Genomic DNA, 21,924 nt, shown 5'->3' on the forward strand with positions numbered 1-21,924 from the left:
TAACAACAGCACTGCTCAAAGGTAGCTAATGTTAGTCTAAATTAATATAAAGTGAAATCTGTGCAACAATTTTACTCTGCATCTAGGCCTACGCTTTTGATTTTTAAACCTGGCAGAAAAGAAATAATGTAGTCTTTGCAAATGTGCGAGACTCTTACACTGATTCTTCCTCCTTGTGCCATTAAATTCAGCTCTGCTTGACAAGCTGTCAATCAATCATGCTCATTTTACTATTAGCATCACTCCTCTTCTCATTTAATGGAAATTTGCTAAGTAGTTTAGCATCATACAAAGATAGAAAATATTCCCTTAGGTTTTTAATAGTCCAGAGGTGCCATACTAGGCCTAATCCCATAAGTTTGACTCTCTGGGTTAAAGATTGGCATATGCAAACACATAAACATGTACACCTCCTCCATCATTAATCCTCTTATGTAATCCCTCGTTCATTGCCCCATGAGGCACAGGGCAGCACCACATCGTCACTGCACCTAGAACGATGCATTCTGGTTCAGGTTTGATTTGCAGAAGTTAGATTAGACATCTAAAACTGGGCCAATTAATACTGTACTTAATACTGTACTGCTGTATTTGATTGAACAATGTATTTTTTTAATAGAATTCCTTTTGTGTGAAGAAAGGTCACACAAAACATGCTGCAGATCCATTGTCTCGGCCTTGCAAACCCCACTGTGGAAACCCTATAAAAAACACCACTACAGCTAGTAAATAAGTGACTAACACGCACGCGCATGTGTGTGTATGTGTGCATGTGTGTGCATAGGCTTTGCACTTTGTATTGCTTAAACAGATCTTGACATTTTAACAAATGACAAAAATACTGTAAAAATACTGACGGCCAATATTATGTCAGAGAAACGGTTTTAAAGCATCAGTGCCTAAAAGCTAATAACGGTAATTCCCTCTGTGAATACAGCTACTATTTATGTGTAGAGAATCTTATTGCAGAGCCTTAAGGGGACATATCTAGTGTGCGCATAACTGTGACTGATATATACATGCTATTTACATGTTGTGTGATACTACATAATAATACCATAATTATGGCTTGTAAATTTCATTTTAAAATGCTGATATTAAAACAGCTGTAAAAGACTAAGAAAGAACAAGGCCATTCTCTCAAACGGTGAAGGGGGGGGGTGTTTGTCGGGGTGACTTGAGATTTGTAAAACACTCTAAAGCTTCGGTGGCTTGAACAAGGGGTTTGTTTTTGTGCTTTAACCAGAAAAGCCTTGCCCCAAGTGATCCGTTCTCTTGTTCCGTTCTCAGTTAACTGCCCCAAGTGATCCGTTCTCTTCTTCTGTTCTCAGTTAACTGCCCCAAGTGATCCGTTCTCTTGTTCTGTTCTCAGTTAACTGCCCCAAGTGATCCGTTCTCTTCTTCTGTTCTCAGTTAACTGCCCCAAGTGATCCGTTCTCTTCTTCTGTTCTCAGTTAACTGCCCCAAGTGATCCGTTCTCTTCTTCTGTTCTCAGTTAACTGCCCCAAGTGATCCGTTCTCTTCTTCTGTTCTCAGTTAACTGCCCCAAGTGATCCGTTCTCTTCTTCTGTTCTCAGTTAACTGCCCCAAGTGATCCGTTCTCTTCTTCTGTTCTCAGTTAACTGCCCCAAGTGATCCGTTCTCTTCTTCTGTTCCCAGTGCACTGCCCCTAGTGATCCGTTCTCTTGTTCTGTTCTCAGTTAACTGCCCCAAGTGATCCGTTCTCTTGTTCCGTTCTCAGTTAACTGCCCCAAGTGATCCGTTCTCTTCTTCTGTTCCCAGTGCACTGCCCCTAGTGATCCGTTCTCTTGTTCCGTTCTCAGTTAACTGCCCCAAGTGATCCGTTCTCTTCTTCTGTTCTCAGTGCACTGCGTTCTGTTCAAGTGTTCTTTCCTTGGCTGGTAGGAGTTGGCCTGCGACGTGAGGTAGAGACTTCCACATATGTAAAATCTACCCATTACTAAAATCGGACCTCCTACAGGCGCACTTCTGCTTTAAAGGCATTATGTAAACTGACCGCCATCCACACCCTGGCTGAGTGAAAGCAAAGACCAGACAGGCAAGCCGCTGAGAGCCACTTCCTGTGCTGCTGGTGTGATGGCAAAAGGGCAGTGGAGATCAGATTCAACGCGAGGCACCTAGAGTCTTGGTAAACTGACAACCCACCGATGGCCACATCGTACTTGACTCTTTTGATAATTAATGTCTGAAATATGTTGTTAGATGAATGAATTAGGAACGGCTCCCTGTCTGGATAACCATATTGGGTTAGATATAAAAAGTAAAAACTGATCCTCAGTCAGAGTATTTACCCTGCCAAAAGCAACCATCAGTTTCAATCTAGAGACATCTCTGTAACAAGGAGTACCTCACAGAACATGCCCCATGATTCAATGATTCAGCAAATTTGTTGAAGATCAGTTCTGAACCAGTAAGAACAGGCATCCATATTCAGTTGCTGCAAAAGAGCCACACCAGTAAGAAAAAAACTGAAAAGCAATAATTTTGACATAGTGAACATATGCTACATGGGGAAAAGAACAGCGTACTACTGCAAAGCAACCAGACTACTTCATTATATCATTACCTTGTTGGTGAATGAATCCAAATATGTCCAGTGGTGTAAGACTCTAGTCATGCATTCATGGTTGGAGAGAACATTGAGTAAAAGAATCTCTTCTCACAATCTGGTCTGGAAATCGTCCAGCAAATTTTCCTTAAAAAAAGTTCTTGAGTGCCCCAAATGCAGCAGGTAACAGGAAGGTCCAGATAACGGCCATGGTAGTATGTATTTGGTTATCATCTTCCAAGTGTCCTTCATAAGATTTCATAAATCTTTTAGGCTCTTTTGTTAACACTGTACACTTTCAACTAATGTTTTTTTCTATTGTTGATGTTTAACAATTTAGATGTGTTAGGCTAACAATATGCTATTTTTTTTAGGATTTGACAACATATGGTTAGGGAAGTGATATCTCCATTAGTTATACACTTGGAGGGATGAGATAATAGGTCTTTTTGTTTAAGTATAAGTGGGTATATGTGTTTTTTATCAACCACTCTGGTATCCATTCACTACTCCAGTCTCTAAATAAGAAAAAGACTAATGCAGTTAGTTCATACTCTTCATATTCACATGCAGTGACACTGTATTAAGGTATACTAGGAATATTTCATTTGTACATCTCATTTGCTTGTCAGAGCTCACTTTCCTTAAAATACCTACAGTGGTGCATCCTCCAGTAACAGGAAACATTCCCACAACCTTGGCTAACATTATGTAAATGTTCTGTCAGTGTTAGGAGGAAACGTTCTTAAACTCACTTTAATAGGAGATTGAATAAATGCTACCTGCCCTTGTTAAAAGTTCTCTTAATGTTAGTTTGAAATGTTCTCCGTGCAACATTATATTAACATTCTTTTAACATTTAATTATTTTTTTTTATAAAGTTTAATAGGGATCCACTAGAGTTGTCATAACAACATGTTTTGAAGCATTCAGTCTTCTTTGAAATAATATAATATTTAATAAAAATAAGTTAATACAGTAAATACAATATAAGCAGTTTGTTTTTCCTAACCTGCATTCTGGACACTGCATAAAACACTGACTCCTCGGGGTTACGAAATGTATAGATTTTCCACATTGACTGTTGCCAGTGCAGCTGAACCAACAGCTCAAAGAAAGCAGTCCATTCCATAAGGTGCCTCATAAAGAGTAAAATAATGTTTCTGCTATTTGGTAACTTTTACCTTGTATCATAACATATAAGGCTGTCTGTAGAGAATTATATGATGGTATAACGATAGTTAAGTAACTTGAATTAAATGTATTCTAATTCAATTGAGAAACTAGCTAAGTAGCTTTGAGATGTTTTTTCTTCCATTATTCTTCCATTGACATCTCAACTCACATTATTATTGGTTATTAAATTATTGAATTAAATACAAAATGGTTTCAAAATTGATACAAATATTTAGGAAGTCCACTCGCCAATAGCTTCCTATAAACAGCAGCGGCAAGCATGTGGCTTATGTTCATGCTTTGTCTCATGTTGATTGTATTGATTATATGCCACGCCTATCACGTCTGCCTCACTGGCCACACAACCCGGATTTTGTAATGTAATTATTTTGTGCTTTATTTAAGCCTGTTTGTTTGTATGACCATTGCAGGTGGATTTCTCCTGCTCTCGTTAGTGCACTTTTATGCTTGGACTCATTTCCATTTGGTTCATTAATCCTTTCAGTTAGAGACCTGCGTTTACTTTTGCTTGCACGTTCCTCACACAAGACACCGTTTTATCATGTTATATGCTGTTTTTGAATGTTTCGCTTTCTATAAAAATAAAAGTTGAGCATGTTATTGGGGACATTCTACTTAATTAGAAATATTCTACAAACAGCAAACAGAACCTGTCAATGTTCTCAGAATATTCTAAGTAAAGAAATTTATCAGTGTGAATGAGGTTGAGGTAAAGTTCAGAGAAACGTTATAATAACTAAATAAATTGTTCATTTTAAGTTTCAGGGACCATGCCAATGCAACATTCCTACAACTGAAATGGAACATTAGGGGAAGTTAAACTAATTTACCAATAACATCCTAAAAACATTAAGAAGACCATATAAAAGTCAGTCTAAAAACTTTCTCAGTAAATTTCTAAGAAAACGTTCCTAGTACATTTTAAGATCTGAGAATATTCTTCTAACCTAAGAAAATCATTTTGGGAATATAAAAAAAACTGGACATTTTCACGGTTCAAGTTTCATATTATTTTCACACCCAAAATGTAACGTGAAGGAAACATTCTACAAACGTAATTTTGTTAGCTGGGAACTCTATGTTTGACTTTTGTTATAGGGTAACGATAGAAAGTGATTAAATAGCAATACGTTTGTAGTATTTACAAACAGTCATTATCACTGTATGTTAGTTATGTGTTAAGACTAAAATTTTAATAGATTAAAGAAGCCCTCCTCTGTAATAATTCAATGAGATCTTGTTTGTAATTGATATTTCGATTGTCATCGGTGTTAAGGACGTTGGGAGGGAGCAGAATTTATGCAATGGTTTGGACTTCAAGTGGTGGAGGCTTCTTCCTTGCCTGCACCAGAGGCTCCAGCACTGGGTGAAGCCAAAGTCACTTTGGCCTCTGGAGTCGGACTATCAGTGGAGATCACCTCAGGAGCCTTTCCTGAGCTTTTCTCAATGTCTGGGGTTTTAGGAGGAGCTGATGTAGGTGCTTCAGGGCCCCTCAGATCCAGTGCTGGAGAAGAGCCTATATCTGTTTTGGGCTCGGGGATACCGTTGGTGGTTGGCTTTGGATCAGTGACTGGTGACACTGCTTGTTTGAGATCAGCGGAGGGTGACATAACTGGTTTAGGGTCTGGAGATGGAGAAAGAGCAGGCTTGGAATCAGGGGTTGGAATAGTGGCTGCTGGTGTGGACTGTAGCGACAAGCTCACAGCAGGTGTGGGTCCAGATGTAGCTGGTTTGGTTGGTGTAAGATCAGGTGTTGGAGAGACTGCTGTTTTAGTTGGAGTGATTGCTGGCTTTGGGTCAGGAGCTGGTGTCTCCGCTTTTGGGGGCTCAGGACTGGAAGGGGATTTTACTTCAGGAGCAGGTGTTGGTTTGACTTCTAAGGCAGGTTTGGATTGAGGAGTTGGGCTGATGGCTTGTTTCGAGGTGGGAGTCACTGCTGTCTTGGGTTCTGGAGATGGACTGAATCCTGGTTTCTTTTCAGAAGTAGGTGAGAGTTTGGGTTGAGGTGAGGTTTCTTGTTTTGGAGCTGCAGAAACCGGTGCCATTTTCTCAGCTGCTGGCTTTGCTGGTTCTGATGTTACGGTAACAGCGGGTTTGGGCTCTGAGATTTGGCTGGCAATGGGTTTGGTGGCAGAGGAACTCAATAAATCGGCCTCTGTGATGGGTACGGTGACTGTTGGTGCCTCAGTGTCACTGTCTAATGGGAGACCAGCTGTGGTGAAGCCCACTCCAGAGTCACTGGTCTCCAAGTTCTTATCATGGATACTTGTATCTTTAGCAGATACCTCCAAGCCCTAGCCATAAAACACACAAGCCAAAAACACTTGTATTTATTTTGAAGACCATGGTGGTCATTTGCATGCATGTAATAATGCATGCTCTGTGAAATTAGGGATAAATCCTCATAGCTCAAACCTTAATGCTGACTTCAGTGCTCTGGGATTTCTCTGTGATATCCTCTTTCTGTGAGAGGACTGGGGCCTCCTCGTTTTGATGGGTTATGGCATCCTGAACCACCTGCAAATAGACAAATGGCCTTAATTGCTAAATATTTATTAATTCAATGAGATTTTTACTGTTCCCAAATGTAATAAAAATAGTTGGTAAGACCGATAGTTTTTGTGATTGGAATTTTAATCAAAATTTTATATAAAAGATAGTGTTACTGTGATAGCAAAATTCAATGACACATTGACACATTTACAGTCTTTGGAAATTGTGGTGGGAACTAGAAATAAAACACAGAGCCCGAACCAGATTTTTTTTGCAAGCTTTCTGCAGATGGAGTTACAGAGTTCTAAAAAGCAGTCGGTGTCCTGCAAGTATTCGAACTGTGGCCATCGTCTCGCCATTTTAATGATATGATCCAAAAGGGTAATTTCCCCCTCAGTGCAGCAGGTGCTATTACTGATGCTATTACTGAATGGGTAAGCCCTACTATTTACTCAGACATTAGCCTGTATAATTAAACAGTGCTGAAAGGTTTGATTTATGTGTCTTGGATGCATTAGAGGAAATTCGATGTGATGTTGCCTGCACTGTGCTGTTTCATGAGTGACGTCCTCACTCAAGAACTGATGGTCCTGTCAGCGCATCTCAGAGGTTCTCAGTGTTATGCTGGGGCGTTCACTCTTATTCACAAAGGACTGGTGTAACTGTAGCTTTTATGTATTCCAACTAAGCAAGAGCACACTTGGTCTGCAGAAAAGACTAGACACCTGTGTCTTAAAGCATGTTTACTTTTGTACTGGAAAGGTGCAATATTGCAATCTGCTAATATAGACATATTTTCTAGAAGATCGCGTGCGGCCGAAAGAGGAAGCCTTAGGTCACTCTCGGGTCATGGACCAGACAAGATGGAAAAGAGTGTAGATGTGGATGAGTAGACATGTTTAAGATAGAAACAGATTTCCCCATAGGGCAAAGTAAGACTTAGGCAAACATGGTTCTGTTATCCTATTCCATTTGTCCTTACATGGTCTGTTCACCAATGTAAGGGATCAGTCCCTCAATGCATATAAGGACTGACAAAATGTGAAATTCACTAGGGTGTTTTGTGATGTGACAAACTGTATGTTTGTGATACTTTCACCTCCAGTCTCCGAGCACTTGTAACCTATCCTTAGAGAGACCATGACAGCTTTCTGTAGGGAACATGGTTTTATCACCTGTCTGAAAGCTTCTCCTTCATCTTTGCCAGCGCTCTGGGCAATCTTCTCAATGGCCCGGGCTTTCTCAGCCCTTCTGCGCACCTTCACCAAACATGACAGCAGGCAAACTAGCAACAGCAGCACCACCAGGGCCATCAGCGAAATTACTGCCACATAGACGTCCGGTAGCCTGTATGCTAGCAGCCCAGGACACATGGGTAGAGAAAGGGGTTTTCTAGCATTAACAGAGAGGTTCTTGAAAGGTGCTATATAAAAATCTAAATATTATTAATTCATAAGGTATGGTAGAGCATTTTTTTCTAAATTAGAATAGAATAGAATAAAAGTAGAATAAAATAAATAAAAGTAGAATAAAATAAAACAAAGCTAAGTAACGCGAATGGTTAGACAAGCGTACATTTAAATGGCGCTATTATTCAATACAAATGTTGTGTAACTAGCACTTAGCAAAGACATAGGGCGTGTTATACATGGAGCGAGACTCAGACAAAGATGAGTGACAATCACAACATCGACACACATTAAATACCTTAACATATACAAGAACCAAGTGCAGTGCATAACTTTGACGAGACGAGCAACAAGTGAGACGGAGGAACACTTGCACATTGAATCATATCCAAAGGAAATATATATATGGTCCCCTCCAAAAGTATTGGAACAGCAAGGCAAATTAATTTGTATTTGTTGAAGAAGAGTTTGGTGATATCAATGGTTCGCAGGCTTCTGGCAGCGATTGCAAGCAAGGGTTATGCTAGCAAATATGAAATGTTATTTACATTAAGATTATTTGTTCCTTTACTTTTGCTCACCTAAAATACTGTGGTCTAATTCAAACAGTAATATGTCCTAAGATGTTTAACACATCTAGATGTAAATATCAGGAAATAAAAACTGAAATTATGAATTCAACTTTTGATCTTAAACTCAAATGTCTTCCGCGAACAACAAAAACAGCAATTTGCCGTGCTGTCCCAATATTTTTGAGGGGACTGTATGGACAAAAATGGACGCAGACCGTACATACACATGCCCACAGCAAGGGGCTGTACTGTGACAATTAGTACATGAGATCGGTAAATAAAAATGTTGGATAAATCTATCTAAATAGTTAATATATTGTAATTATAAAAATATTTGTAACTGATTTAATTAGCAAAGAAAGAAATAGAACAATATAATTAATTTAAAGAACTATAATAAATAGGCTATAAAAGCTCAACTAAACATAAAAGAAAATAATTTATACATCATACTGTTAAATCAGCTCATGTATTTTGAGGTGTGAGACTAAGAACCCTCTGGTTTCTTACCATTCACTTCAAGGTAAAATTTGGCTACTGGGAAGCCCTGGAGGTCAGTGACCTGATAGACGCCTGCGTCGCTGGCCTTCACCTGCTCCAGGATGCACATTGAGTCCTCCAGGATGAGGCGGTTCTCCATGTCCAGCTCAGCAGGCAGGTTCAACATGGCCCTGTCCATGATGGTCCGGGTGTGGCCGTCAGCACCAGAGTCAGAGTACGTCAGTCGAACCAAGGAGCTGTTTAAGTGTAGGTTCAGTTTAAAAGTGCCACCAAATGGCACATTGACAAAGTTCTGATGCTCTGAAACGCAGAAAAAGAAGGGGGGGGGGGGGGGGGGGTCTAAGTCTGTACAGTAGTCTAAACACCTACCCAAGACACCACATTATTTAAAGAGGCAGTGAGTTCTGTGATTCAGCCTAAATAAACGCACTGCAGGCACACAGACTCCTCATCAGCACCCCTGCTGGGTGTTCTGGGTGTAAGCAGGAAGGCTTCTTTCAGTTCCAGAGCAAATGGAGCCTCAATAAGAACAGAGCTCCACCCCCTCACCTTTTACATTCAGGCAAATCTTCTTGCTCACTTTCCCATCACTGGTGATGGTGTAGCTGCCCTCGTCGGCCCCGGTAACGGCGTGCAAGATGAGGCTTTGCTCGCTGATGACAAGCCGGTTCTCGTACCCCAAGCGGAGGACCCCATCATCGTCCAGCAGCTCCAACGCTGGATCAGACGTCTGATTCGCTTCAATGCCTCCGTGGCGGAAGCCCACGCGCACTGGGGCGGAGACTCCAAGCAGCGAGAGGTGGAAGTCTCCACCATACTTCACGCTCTCCTCCATGGTGCAGTCTGCAGTGGACACAGATGAAGGGAGAAAGGGAAGAAGACAGGAAATGGAAGAGAAAAAAGACATATGGAAAGAGTGAGAATGAGAAAAGGCAGAAAGACAGAAAAAAGAATAGAAGGCACTAGTGGTGACAGAGCTGTAATTATTATTCTGTGCCATATAATTACACCCCATGCAATTAACGACATGTACCCAGTAATGAAGAGCCTTAATCGTAGACCTGGTAATATTTTTCCAAGTGTATTTGTTTTTGCATACTGTATGTGTGTGTATAGTACATTAGAACACAAAGTGCAGTTTAATTTTACAGCATGCTGGTACAGTTACAGCCTCCAGCCCAAGCTATAGTTACAGGCAGCACCTCTGACGATGAGCTTCAACTTCACGGTGTCCTGAGGGTTTTGGGTGGAGTTAATGATGTAGACTCCCTCATCACTCTCTCCCACATTTTCCAGAATCAGGTGAGTCAAAACGTGGTTTAGCTTGACCCGAGGACTTATCACCGACCCTGACTTTAACAGCACCATCTCTCGGCCTGCTGGACCAACTATTGGATTAAACAAAACGTCGGTCCCATTCCCAGGCAGCAGGATGTGGAAATCCTCACCCAAGAACACAGTCTCCTCTTTTTCTAAGAAATAAGAGAATAACCAGGGGGAGAAAGACTGTCACGTTACAAAGAGGGTTGTACTGGCTTTTGTAAAAATACACAGCTTCATTGGAAATGTGGGTTAATTTAATGCATGGTCAAAGATCCTACCATTTAGTGCCTCAGAGGAACCTAGGAAGGACGGGAAAAGGAACAATGAGGCTGCTACACAAAAACCCATTTTGAGAAGAAATAACCATCATATACAACTTCATAGCACAAATCCCTTTAAGCTATAGCCATATCGAGCATGGACATTTAAACATAAACATTTAGCATTGTAAATTTGTTGTTTTAAGTATATATTTGATCCTTACCCAAGCATAGCAGCAAACCGAAGACCACAACTCTGAGGCTATCCATGTTAACTCTAAAGACACAAACAGCCAAGGTTTACCATTATACAGTCATAGAAAGAAAACAGTGACACTTGAACCCAATGATTCCCTCGAGGCAAGGTACAAACGAAACGCCCTTTGATCAAGTCACATCAAACAAAGTTGGTTCCCCTCTTGGTAACCTTTTGCGTTGGACCAGGGATGCAGCATCAGAAAGTTAATGCCTCTCTTTCATGGAACTGCTGAGAGAAATAATGGGGTGGCCTATAGGGAAGTGTTGGGGAATTAGCTTCTTAAAATCCCATTACAGCATGTTTGTGATTATGTTAAGGCAGGCCTGGCTGCTTCAGCGCTCGTTCATCGATTCATCTGGCCCTGCAGGGCACACAAATTAAAGAGCAATAGGTTTGAGTTTCAGGGCTTTGTAGTAATGGTTTGGCTTGGTGTCAATCTCAGACTGCAGAGCAGGACAGTGAGTGGCTCTTCTTGCACACAGAAGTGAAATGCACTAAAGCTGCATGACAGGAAAAATTTAAGTGGAATACATATCTGACATTTCACTGAATTTGGACTCAAATATGTATCTATTACCTGTCTAGATAAGATAGTCTACTGATTAGCATATTCCTCAGGCATATATACAGCTGTCACTTTACGGAGGCCCCCTGCCCGCCGCCTCAGTTAGCAGCAGCAGTATTTCATGTTGTCCTGTTGTTGTTGTATTGTGTTCGTCCCTCAGGTGGGCGGGCCCTATTAGCATACCCGACACCTGAGGGTCATTTGTCTGTCCATAAATGTCTTGTCTTTGTACCAGTTGACTGCTGGTTATTGTATCCTTCCTTTGGATTGTGTCACAGGTTTTAAGTTTGTGCATGTTATTCATTAAATCCTCCCTCCCTGAGACTGGTGTGATTGCTTCCTTTTTATTTGCACTCTGTCAGAAACTGCTGATCTACTGGGATTTTCATGCACAACCATATCTAGGGTTTACAGAGAATGGTCAGAAAAAGACAAAATATCCAGTGAGCGGCAGTTCTGTGGGCGCAAATGCCTCATTGATGCCAGAGGACAGGGGAGAATGACCAGACTGGTTCGAGCTGAGAGAACGGCAATAGTAACTCAAATAAGTCATTAAAATAGTCAAATAGACTCAAATAGTTGTTACAACCGAGGCATGCAGATGAGCATCTCTGAATGCACAACACGTCAAACCTTGAGGCAGATGAGCTACAGCAGAAGACCACACTGGGTGCCACTCCTATCAGCTAAGAACAGGAAACTGAGGAAACTGAGAAACTACAATATGCACAGGCTCAACAATATTGGACAATAAAAGATTGAAAAAAAGTTCCCTGGTCTGATGAGTCTTGATTTCTGCTGCAACATTCAGACGGTAGGGTCAGAATTTGGCGTCAACAACATTAAAGCATGGATCCATCCTGCCTTGTATCAACGGTTCAGGCTGGTGGTGGTGCAATGGTGTGGGGGATATTTTCCTGGCACAATTTGGACCCATGGGTACCAATTGAGCATCCTCTCGGAAGGCTATCCACAAGGTTTAGGAGTGTGTTTATGGGGATTTGTGAGGTCATTTGTGAGGTCACGTACTGACGAGAAGGCTTGGCTCTCAGTCTTCACTCTAATTTATCCCAAAGGTGTTCTATCGGGTTGAGGTCAGGAGTCTGTGCAGGCCAGTCAAGTTCATCCATGCCAGACTCAGCCATCCATGACTTTATAGACCTTGCATTATGCCCTGGTGCACAGTCATGTTGGAAGAGGAAGGGGTCAGCTCCAAACTGTTCCCACAAAGTTGGGAGCGTGGACTTGTTCAAAATGTCTTGGTATGCTGAAACATTCAGAGTTCCTTTCACTGGAACTAATGGGCCACGCCCAGCTCTTGAAAAACAATACCACACCATAACCCCCCACCACCACCAAACTTTAAATTTGGCAAAATGGAGTCAGACAAGTACTGTTCTTCTGGCAACCGGCAAACCCAGACTCGTCCATCAGATTGCCAGATGGAGAAGCGTGATTCGTTACTCCAGAGAATGCGCCTCTATTTCTCTAGAGTCCAGCGGCGGCATGCTTAACACCACTGCATCTGACACTTTACATTGCACTTGGTGATGTATGGCTTGGATGCAGCTGCTCAACCCTGAAATCCCATTCCATGAAGCTCTCTGTGCACTCTTCTTGAGCTAATCTGAAGGCCACATGAAGTTTGGGTGTCTGTAGTGATTGACTCTGCAGAAAGTTGGTGACCTCTTCGCACTATGTGCTTCAGCATTCGCTGACCCTGCTTTGTCAGTTTACGTGGCCTACCACTTTTTGGCTTAGTTGCTGTCGTTCTCAAACATTTCCATTTTTTTAAATTACAGCTGACAGTTGACTTTAGAATTTTTAGTAGCGAGGAAATTTCACAACTGGATTTGTTGCACAGGTAGTATCCTATCCTAACCTGGAATTCACTGAGCTCCTGACAGCAACCCATTCTTTCACAACTGTTTATACAGTCTGCATGCCTAGGTGCTTAATTTTATACACCTGCAGCCATGGAAGTGATTGGAACACCTGAATACTTTTGGCAATAGTGTGTGTGTGAGTATATTTATATACAGTGGGTCCTCGACTTACGACGTTGATCCGTTCCTACATCGCGTCATAAACCGATTTTCAGTGTAATTCCGAACATACGTACATACTGTACGTAAATAACATACAAGAGAGAGAATGGCGTAGCAGCAAGCTAAAATGGTGTAAAATGTGACTGGGGTGATGCTGTCCTCCTCGGTCCCGAGCTGCGTAACCATGTATTCTTCTGCCACGCACACCAAACATGAAGTTCGTGTTACGACGTTTACGACGCAAAACAACTTAAGTCGAAACAAGGCTTTATACAGTAAATGGCAGATGTGTCATAACCACGAAACATCATAATTCGGGACTGACGTCGTGTATATATAATAGTGTATATATAATAGTGTATATATATATATATATATATATATATATATATATATATATATATATATATATATATATATATATATATATGTATATATATATACATACACACAGAGCTCTTATAACTAACACCTCAGACAGAGATCTAATAGCAGACAGCTCAGAGGTCTTCAGGGATAGCAGTCTTCACCATACCAATCCAAATTAGCAGAAGTATCATTATAGCATGCTTTATGTTAACACATATGGATAATATAGTAGGGTTAAGTAAACAAATATTTAGAAAGAACAAAGAATGAATCCATAAAGTCTGGAATATAGTGAGTACACTAGCGTGTTCTGTCATGGTGGCGAGGGCGGAGAAACAGAGAGAGTAGTACACACATAACATTTATTACACAAACACAAGACAATTAAACAGGCATAGTGACAGTTACAGATGGCAACACGTGACAAAGACTGACCACATGGTCGATCTTTGTATTTGTATGTGTCATGGTGAATGTGTTGTGTCACTGTGTTTGTTTTTATGTGTACTAAATGTTCTGTGTTTGTCTTTATGTGTATTAAATGTTCTATATTTGTCTTTATGTTTATTAAATGTTCTGTTTGTCTTTATGTCTATTAAATGTTCTGTTTGTCTTTATGTTTATTAAATGTTCTGTGTTTGTCTTTATGTCTATTAAATGTTCTGTTTGTCTTTATGTTTATTAAATGTTATGTGTGTCTTTATGTCTATTAAATGTTCAGTGATTTTCTTTATGTTTATTAAATGTCCTGTGTTGGTCTTTATGTTAATTAAATGTTCTGTGTTTGTCTTTATGTTAATTAAATGTTCTGTGTTTGTCTTTATGTCTTTTAAATGTTCTGTGTTTGTCTTTATGTTAATTAAATGTTTGCACACTGTTCCAGCTTCCCCTCCCTTGCTCACTGTGACATATTCAATTTATAATAATGAACTCTTCTGTGGTTATTTTAAACACAGAAGTTACTACTGTTATGGACCCAGACCATTATGCATGAGGAAATTCTTCATTTCCCTCAGAAAAGATCAAAACTACCAATAAACCAAAAGTCTTTAGACATAAAAGGGAATTGAGGCTATTGGGTTGTTTTATGAGTACAAATTACTTAAAGTGCCACTTCTATTTCCACAGTAGAGAAGATAAGCATTTAAATTCAGATAAAGAAGTTTAAGTAAATAAGCTGATAAGTTTTTTTTTTTACATCTGGACTGCTCAGAAGAAGTAGCTTTTGCACAGCTTTTTAACACATGACTAAAAGGAAAGCAAACTACTGGACCCTAGAGCTTGGACACTGATTCTCCAATCACAAGGACTGGCAGATCCTGCCATTACCGGTGAGAGGACATGGGGAGGCGGTAGGATGATGATATATAACCGTAATCCTTCTGAAACCCAGGGCATGGTGAAGACACATCCTTAAATGTCTGCAGAGTAGGTGGAGACAGGCTGGAGGAAAGGGTGCAGCAGAAAGGATCGGAACAGTGAAGAGGAGCAGGAAATAGGAAGGACTGGGGTGGCAGGATATGACGGATGGGGGGGGAGAACAGAGCGCTGGAGGAATCAGGACACCGAACTGCTAAATATCTATGATGGTGATGGTGGTAGATTTGGACTACTATGGATTATGGACAGCATCACCTGTCTGTAACTGCCTTCCATTTCATTGGTTGTTGGTAGTAAAGGATGAATGAGATACACCCAGTCAGGTAGGGGATGGGTGGAGATAAAGCAGGTGGTGTTCTGTTTTTCTCAGGGGCTTCTTCCTTCTGTATCCCTTGAACTGAACAGGACTGGCATGCTGTAACTTTAAAAACCACCTTCCTTTTACATCTTAACTAGATTTAGCACTAAATTTATATTATCATTGATTAATATCAAGTTTCTAACATTCATGACTGGGTCAGTAGTTTGGAGGGATTTGATTCTGAGTGACACAGGAATATGTTATATAACCATAATTTTGGACCATAACAGCCATAATTGTGTAATCACTGTATATATTTGTTGTCATTACTGCAATTGTGGCACTGCAAGTAATAGACTGTCTTCTTCTGCGTATCCTCTGTAGGGCAGGAAGAACAAAGAACGAAGCAGAATGTCATACATAGGGGTTACGGGACAGACAAAAGCGATGATATTACATCCCACTCTCTTATCCTAAGGAACGCCAATCTCTAAGAGATGGGTTTTCTCTCAGAAACTGATATATGTTTTCAGGCCTTGCTGGCATTTTATCTGGATATGAGGTTCTATAAGAGACTCTATCTGTATCTGTGCTGTCAAGCCTCACTGAAACCAGTCAAAGCTTCTCCTGAACTGTGGTGTGAGCGCTCTAAGAGCTCGGTTTCCTGAGCTGGAAAAACAATCATAAGAAGTCAATGTATTTGTTATTCTTTGAAAATTATGGATCTTGGGCTGTGCAGCTGTTGAATGAGTATTGTTTGCGGGGAGAGTGTCAGACGGAAACCACAGATGAATCCACAGTAGACTTATTCCAAAGGCACAACAATATTTCATGATTTTTACTTAGTTTTGACCTAGAGGATAACAAATATGCCAGTGACCTATATATTGCCATTGTGCTGACAAACATCCTGTATTTTCCTTGCGTACGTTTCTATAGCATCTACCATTTGCCACAGAGTTCAACATAGTCATTTTATGTCTGGGATATTCACTACAGCAGCAGAAAGGTTGCAAAGGGGACACCTGATTAAGGTGTTGGCCAGAACTGCCTATGGCAGCAGTATCCGGTGCAAGAGGAGACCAACTCTCTGCATATACTCCCACTGCACTGCTGTTCATACTGTGCACACTACCATCTCACACCATACTAGACCGAACCAATCCACATGTGCATCCAAGCAATCTCTTCAAATCCATGGTATACTCTGCATGGTATATTAATACAGTTCTGTTTTTGGCTTTAAGATATAAAATCCACTATAGTTTTCTTTGTACTTAGACACGCAGACAATAGATCACACATGGCCTAGCTGTCTCCGCTCCTCTCACCGTGGTGTCTCTGGGGACACTATCATACTGTGAGCTTCATTTTCCTTCAGTCTAAACCCTCCATTTCTTTCCCAAGTCAGACCACATACAGACACCCTCACCAGCACCACCAGCACTTCCATTACTTCCATTAAATTCCTTTGCTCTTCCCTTTACGTAATACTGAAACATCCCATAATACTCTAAAGGTATGGTTACGCCCTTTCTCCAAAATAAAACACTCACTCCACTCTCTCTCTCTCTCTCTCACACGCACACACACACACACACACACACACACACACACACACACACACACACACAAAATGTTCATTCCTCCATCCTCATAACACATTTATAAAACATGATGAGACGAGACGACACATAAATGAAGCAAGACAGAGCTGTGGGCCATTTTGTCAACTCACAAGCCAAATGCCACATACTGTGATCCCGTATTTGGGGCTTGCAACGGAAGCACAGAGAATAAATAACAATGGAAGGGCAATAAAATTGATTAAGGTTATTTTTCTATGGGTTTTCTTATTTTCTTATTCGAGGCACGTTACAGCAGGTGGACGTCGGCTCCAGAGAAACGGGTGTATATTACACATAAAACTAGCGCCTCTGCGGTTCATCGACACTATAATAGCGGACTTCTAGTGCGTGAGTTCTTCCTCTGACTTCTTCGTAAATATGTAGCAAATCTGCTTAATTAACTGTAAAATTGTAATGAAATTATACATTGGGTGGCTCGACACTGATGCATCATGCAGTCCGCGTGTGTCCTGTGACATGAGAAGGGCCCATTGATATGCGCAGGAGGATGTAGGCTATCTGACTTACCGGGAGCGCAATCAGTGTCTCCAGTAATGCAAAAGACATTTATTTTCCATTAGAACAAGAACAAATCCTCCCCGTCATAGAAATATTTGCTATTCCTACATATTTCTCGGAGTAGCACAATGAGAGGCATCGCCCACACATGTTCGGGGACGGGGCACGATAAAATGATCAACGCCTGCCAATGAACCCGTAGTTTATCGCCGGCCGAATGCAAGGCGCGCACAGAGCAAACGTTAAAAATAATTAAAATCGTAGACAAAATCTTTGATCCGATTTGCAACCAACTGTGTGTAAAAACATTCTCCTAACATTTATATACATGCTGTAGAATACTTGCAGTACTTAAAACGGGTGTAAGCTCGTCGTGGTAGTCGTTTTAACGGGATTTATGACGTTGCACTACATAGTATTATTATTTCTGCATGCTGACTGAGCATTTAATGCTGTGCATATATTATCGCGTCCCACGACCAGGGTGTGCGCTACTCGTGTTGAAAAAATCAGATTCTGAACACTAGAATATATTTTCTAAAGACAAAATATTTAGCATGCTCTACCATTTTCTAACCATATCAGTCATATTATCATATATAACCTACACATTTTGGAAAATTACCAGACAACGCAAAAACTGCAGAATTTAACCCCTACTGTCCTGCACACATTAGCCTATTTAAGACGGCTTAGAAATTGCATTCCGCAAAATTACCTATTTCTCTTACCGTGTCTGCAACAATAACCTCCGCATTGCTAATGATGTGTAAATGCCCGAGATGGATTGGATGTCCCGCGATTTCCCTCTAAATGTTTCTTTTGCTTCTTTCCACCTCCTTTTCAACCTCGCCTCCCGAGAAAACCACTTGAGGACTGAGGTTGCACATTTGGAAGGCGTTCAGAATACGTCGGTATCTCGGAGATGCTCGAGTGAGGTCGGCAAATCCCGGATTCTCCAGCCTTCGTGAGCGCAAAAATTATTCAGCCTCGTAAAACCAGGCTGGCATATTGCTGAATAGAATAATGAAAACCAATTTAGTAAAGGTAAATCTAAACACCGAGGTAGATCACTAAAGGCAGTATTTTTAATCGATTTATGAGCAGGTCAATTAATTAATTTAATTAGCTCCGACCGATGGAGTAAGCCAGAACATTTCAATCTAGTGCTATATTTAATGCCAAGTGAGACGACAAGCGGTTAATTCCAGCTCTTTATATCAATGTGGTTAAGACATTGAATTTCATACAAAATAATAAACAGGCAGCAAGTAATTTTCTTTAGCTAAACCTTTATTTTGTAGGGTAGACTTGGGCATTGCACGGCCCGCGGGCCACATCCAGCCCTCTGACTATCTAACCAGCCCGCATGAGATCTTTGACAAGTTAAAAGTCAAAGGTAAATGTGTGAATATGACACCTATTACGTTGTTATAGGTGAAACTTAAACTTCACTGCTTTTATTTTTGAAGACAGCTGATTTGCTTTTGTTTTGATATTTGTGTCTGTGCCAATTCGCTCATGCACCTTCACTCAAATATGTCGGCTAATGTGTTGGACAGCTTTCAAGAAATTAGCTCTATATGTCAGCTCACAGTAAAAAAGAATGATTGTTAGCTGTGTTGAAGGATTACAATTCGAATCGCTATTACGAGAGTAAACATGCACAGAATTACAAGAACCTGACTGGCACGGGTGTCTCAAAATGTGCTAGTGAAATTAAATGTGCCATATTTGTCAATTGTGATTTTTCACCGCAATCAAAATTTGTCCTCCGCATTTACCCATCTGTGCAATTAGAACACACACACACACACACACACTAGTGGTTATTAGAGCCTTTTCTTGTAAGGCCCCCCAGCTTTGGAATAATCTTCCTAAATGCGTCCGGGACTCTGACACAGTCACAATCTTTAAGTCTAGGTTGAAAACCCACTTATTTAGTTTAGCGTTTGATAATTAATATCCCCCCTTAGATAAAGGTACAGATCCAGGGGTTCACAGGCGAAGGGTTTTATGGTAGACTGGGGTGCTGGTGCTGTCGTCCTGTCACTGCTCGTGGTCACTCAAGTTTGTTGACAGTGCAGTGGACGGATGCCATTGTCTCAGAATGCCCCAAGCCTATGTTACCTTCTGGTTCTGCCTTTTTTAGCTAGGCTGTAATAATTTAACTTAATGCCGGAGTTGCTGCCACACTGCAGAAATTTTTATCATTTCACCTTTCTTGTATATGTCCTCATACAGAGCTAATTTTCCCTGTTTCATTTCTCCACATGGCTGCCCGCCTGCTTGAGGAATAATGAGATGAGGAGACCAGCGATCCATCCTGGGCCGGCCACCTCCTGCCTAACCGGATGCCTACATCATGATGGACATTATTACATATGTTTCCTTTTCTTTCTCTTCTTTGTGTCTAAATTGTTGTTGTTGTCATGGTGACCGGTGTCGACCAGAGGAGGATGGGTTCCCCCCCTGAGTCTTGGTTCCTCTCAAGGTTTCTTCCTCATGCAAAAAACTAGGGAGTTTTTCCTTGCCACTGTCACCTTTGGCTTGCTCACTGGGGGCTAGGACTCGACACTTGTAAAGCTGCTTTGTGACAACCACTGTTGTAAAAAGCGCTATATAAATAAAATTTGATTTGACATACCGGAGCGGAGCTCGGAGAGGTCGTTTTCTGCATGGTCCTAGCGCTAGATTCGTTGCTATTTAAATATTTGTTTTTTAACCGTTAAAAAGTGGGGGGACATGGCTTCGTCGCTATTTAAATATTTGGTTTTAACTGTAAAAACTGGGGGGGGACCAAAACCGGCTTTTGAAAAAGTTATGTCCGTGTGTGTGTGTGTGTGTGTGTGTGTGTGTGTGTGTGTGTGTGTGTTTGGAGGGAGAGATGAGATGATAAATTACATGAGTGAGATCATTTGCTGTCTTGCTACTTATTATGTCTAGTCACTATCGACTCATAACACGTGCTATGTATAATTATAACTACTGTACATTATAACAAGCACTAGTCTTTATATCAGTTATAATCATAAACATAACTTGGAGAGGCTCCTAAACCGCTTAGAGAAGCGCAGTTCACGTGCGGATGCTTTCGGTTTAGGTGCTGAAGTATTGAGGAAGTACTGTTATGGTAGGCCAGGTCTGTTTTACAGTAAATACACTGCACTACGTTGTCCTCCTTGCGCAGCGAAAAATGGTCCCACACTTTTGACATTTTTGCCTTTTTACGGACACCGCTATCTTCATTTTCCGCCATTTCCATCAAAACAAATCACACCGGAGCTGCGCAGTAGTACAAAGCGGGATTGATACGACAGCAGAAACATTTAAAATAGATGGTGACATAAATTAAACGAAGCCTCGAAGCAAAGAATTTGCCTCGAGTAATTTTTGTAATCGAATTACTCGAGTTACTCGAAGAATCGTTTTAGCTCTACTGGGAATCGAACCCATGACCCTCCGGTCACAAGACTAGTTCCCTACTACAGGACCATGCAAAGGTAGCAAGGAGGTTTTACAGTGCTGCACTCATCCAGACATGCAGCAGCCAGGACCAGCTGTGTAATATTCCACAACACTGCAGGAAACACTAAGACATTGTCTGATGGGGAGTTTACTTATACCCCAGGTGTATAAGTTTAATAACGGGAACAGACAAACACATGGATGACTGCCGATCTTATCGACAGTCAGTTGCAGGTTTTAATAATGTGAGGAAAATAAGAATTTGAACACTACGACATTGCAAGTTCTCCCACTTAGAAATCATGGAGGGGTCTAAAATTTTAATCTTAGGTGCATGTCCTCTGTGAGAGACATAATCTAATCTGGAAATCACAAATCTGGAAATCACAGTGTATGATTTTAAAAATAATTTATTGTCACGGTTGGCTCCACCCTCCATGTTAATCATGCCTACGTTTCGTTTGTTCGTTGTGGTATGTTTTGTTAATGCCCCTTGTAATTCCTTTCAGCTGTGTCTTGTTCAGTTTTCAATGTTAATATTTGGTACAGTAGCCTTTGTTTGCATTTACCGAGGACAAACATTTCCTGTAGCTTCTGCACACACTGCAGGTTTACACACACTGCAGATGAGATTTTGACCTACTCCGCCACACAGATATTCTCCAGCCATGTTTCTGGGCTGTCGCTGAGAAACACAAAGTTTGAGCTCCCTCCAAAGATTTTCTATAGGTTTTAGTTCTGGAGACTGGCTAGGCCTTGATATGCTTCTTACGGAGCCACTCCTTGGTTATCCTGGCTGTGTGCTGTGAGTCATTGTCTTGCTGAAAGCCCCAGCCACAACCCGTCTTCAATTCTCTAATTGAGAGAAGGAGGTTGTTCCCCAAAATCTGGCAATACATGGCCCCGGTCATCCTCTCCTTAATACAGTGCGGTCGTCCTGTCCCATGTGCAGAAAAACACCCACAAAGCACGATTCTTGCACCCCCATGCTTCACAGTAGGGATGGTGTTTTTGGGAACTGTACTCATCATTCTTTGTCCTCCAAACACGCAGAGTGGAATTA

The 21,924-nt window shown here is 41.1% G+C and overlaps 1 protein-coding gene and 1 long non-coding RNA gene across 3 annotated transcripts in view; one reads left to right on the top strand and one right to left on the bottom strand.

Annotated features, from left to right (window-relative positions):
- Window positions 1-18,332, bottom strand: part of LOC143493050 (uncharacterized) — a 19,638-nt gene extending 1,306 nt beyond the window's left edge. The window contains exons 1-9 of one of the 2 annotated variants that reach the window (XM_076991145.1): window positions 18,125-18,332; window positions 10,549-10,601; window positions 10,343-10,363; window positions 9,944-10,213; window positions 9,291-9,584; window positions 8,751-9,041; window positions 7,435-7,613; window positions 6,182-6,283; window positions 1-6,060 (exon numbers count right to left, since the gene is read on the bottom strand). The exon at window positions 1-6,060 is cut by the window's left edge and continues 1,306 nt beyond it. In XM_076991145.1, coding sequence (XP_076847260.1) covers window positions 5,083-6,060; window positions 6,182-6,283; window positions 7,435-7,613; window positions 8,751-9,041; window positions 9,291-9,584; window positions 9,944-10,213; window positions 10,343-10,363; window positions 10,549-10,601; window positions 18,125-18,150 — 2,214 coding nt within the window. In that variant the 5' untranslated portion in view covers window positions 18,151-18,332 and the 3' untranslated portion in view covers window positions 1-5,082. Of the gene's footprint in view, window positions 6,061-6,181; window positions 6,284-7,434; window positions 7,614-8,750; window positions 9,042-9,290; window positions 9,585-9,943; window positions 10,214-10,342; window positions 10,364-10,548; window positions 10,602-17,402; window positions 17,564-18,124 lie in introns of those variants that run through there. The other variant, XM_076991146.1, reaches the window with a different exon arrangement.
- LOC143493051 (uncharacterized) lies at window positions 18,265-20,044 on the top strand. Its single transcript, XR_013125319.1, has 2 exons — window positions 18,265-18,440; window positions 18,698-20,044. It is a non-coding gene; the product is annotated as an uncharacterized LOC143493051 (long non-coding RNA).
- Window positions 20,045-21,924: the final 1,880 nt, after the last annotated feature.

This window comes from Brachyhypopomus gauderio, unplaced genomic scaffold (genome assembly GCF_052324685.1).
Source record: "Brachyhypopomus gauderio isolate BG-103 unplaced genomic scaffold, BGAUD_0.2 sc81, whole genome shotgun sequence".
In the NCBI taxonomy this organism is placed as follows: Eukaryota; Metazoa; Chordata; class Actinopteri; order Gymnotiformes; family Hypopomidae; genus Brachyhypopomus; species Brachyhypopomus gauderio.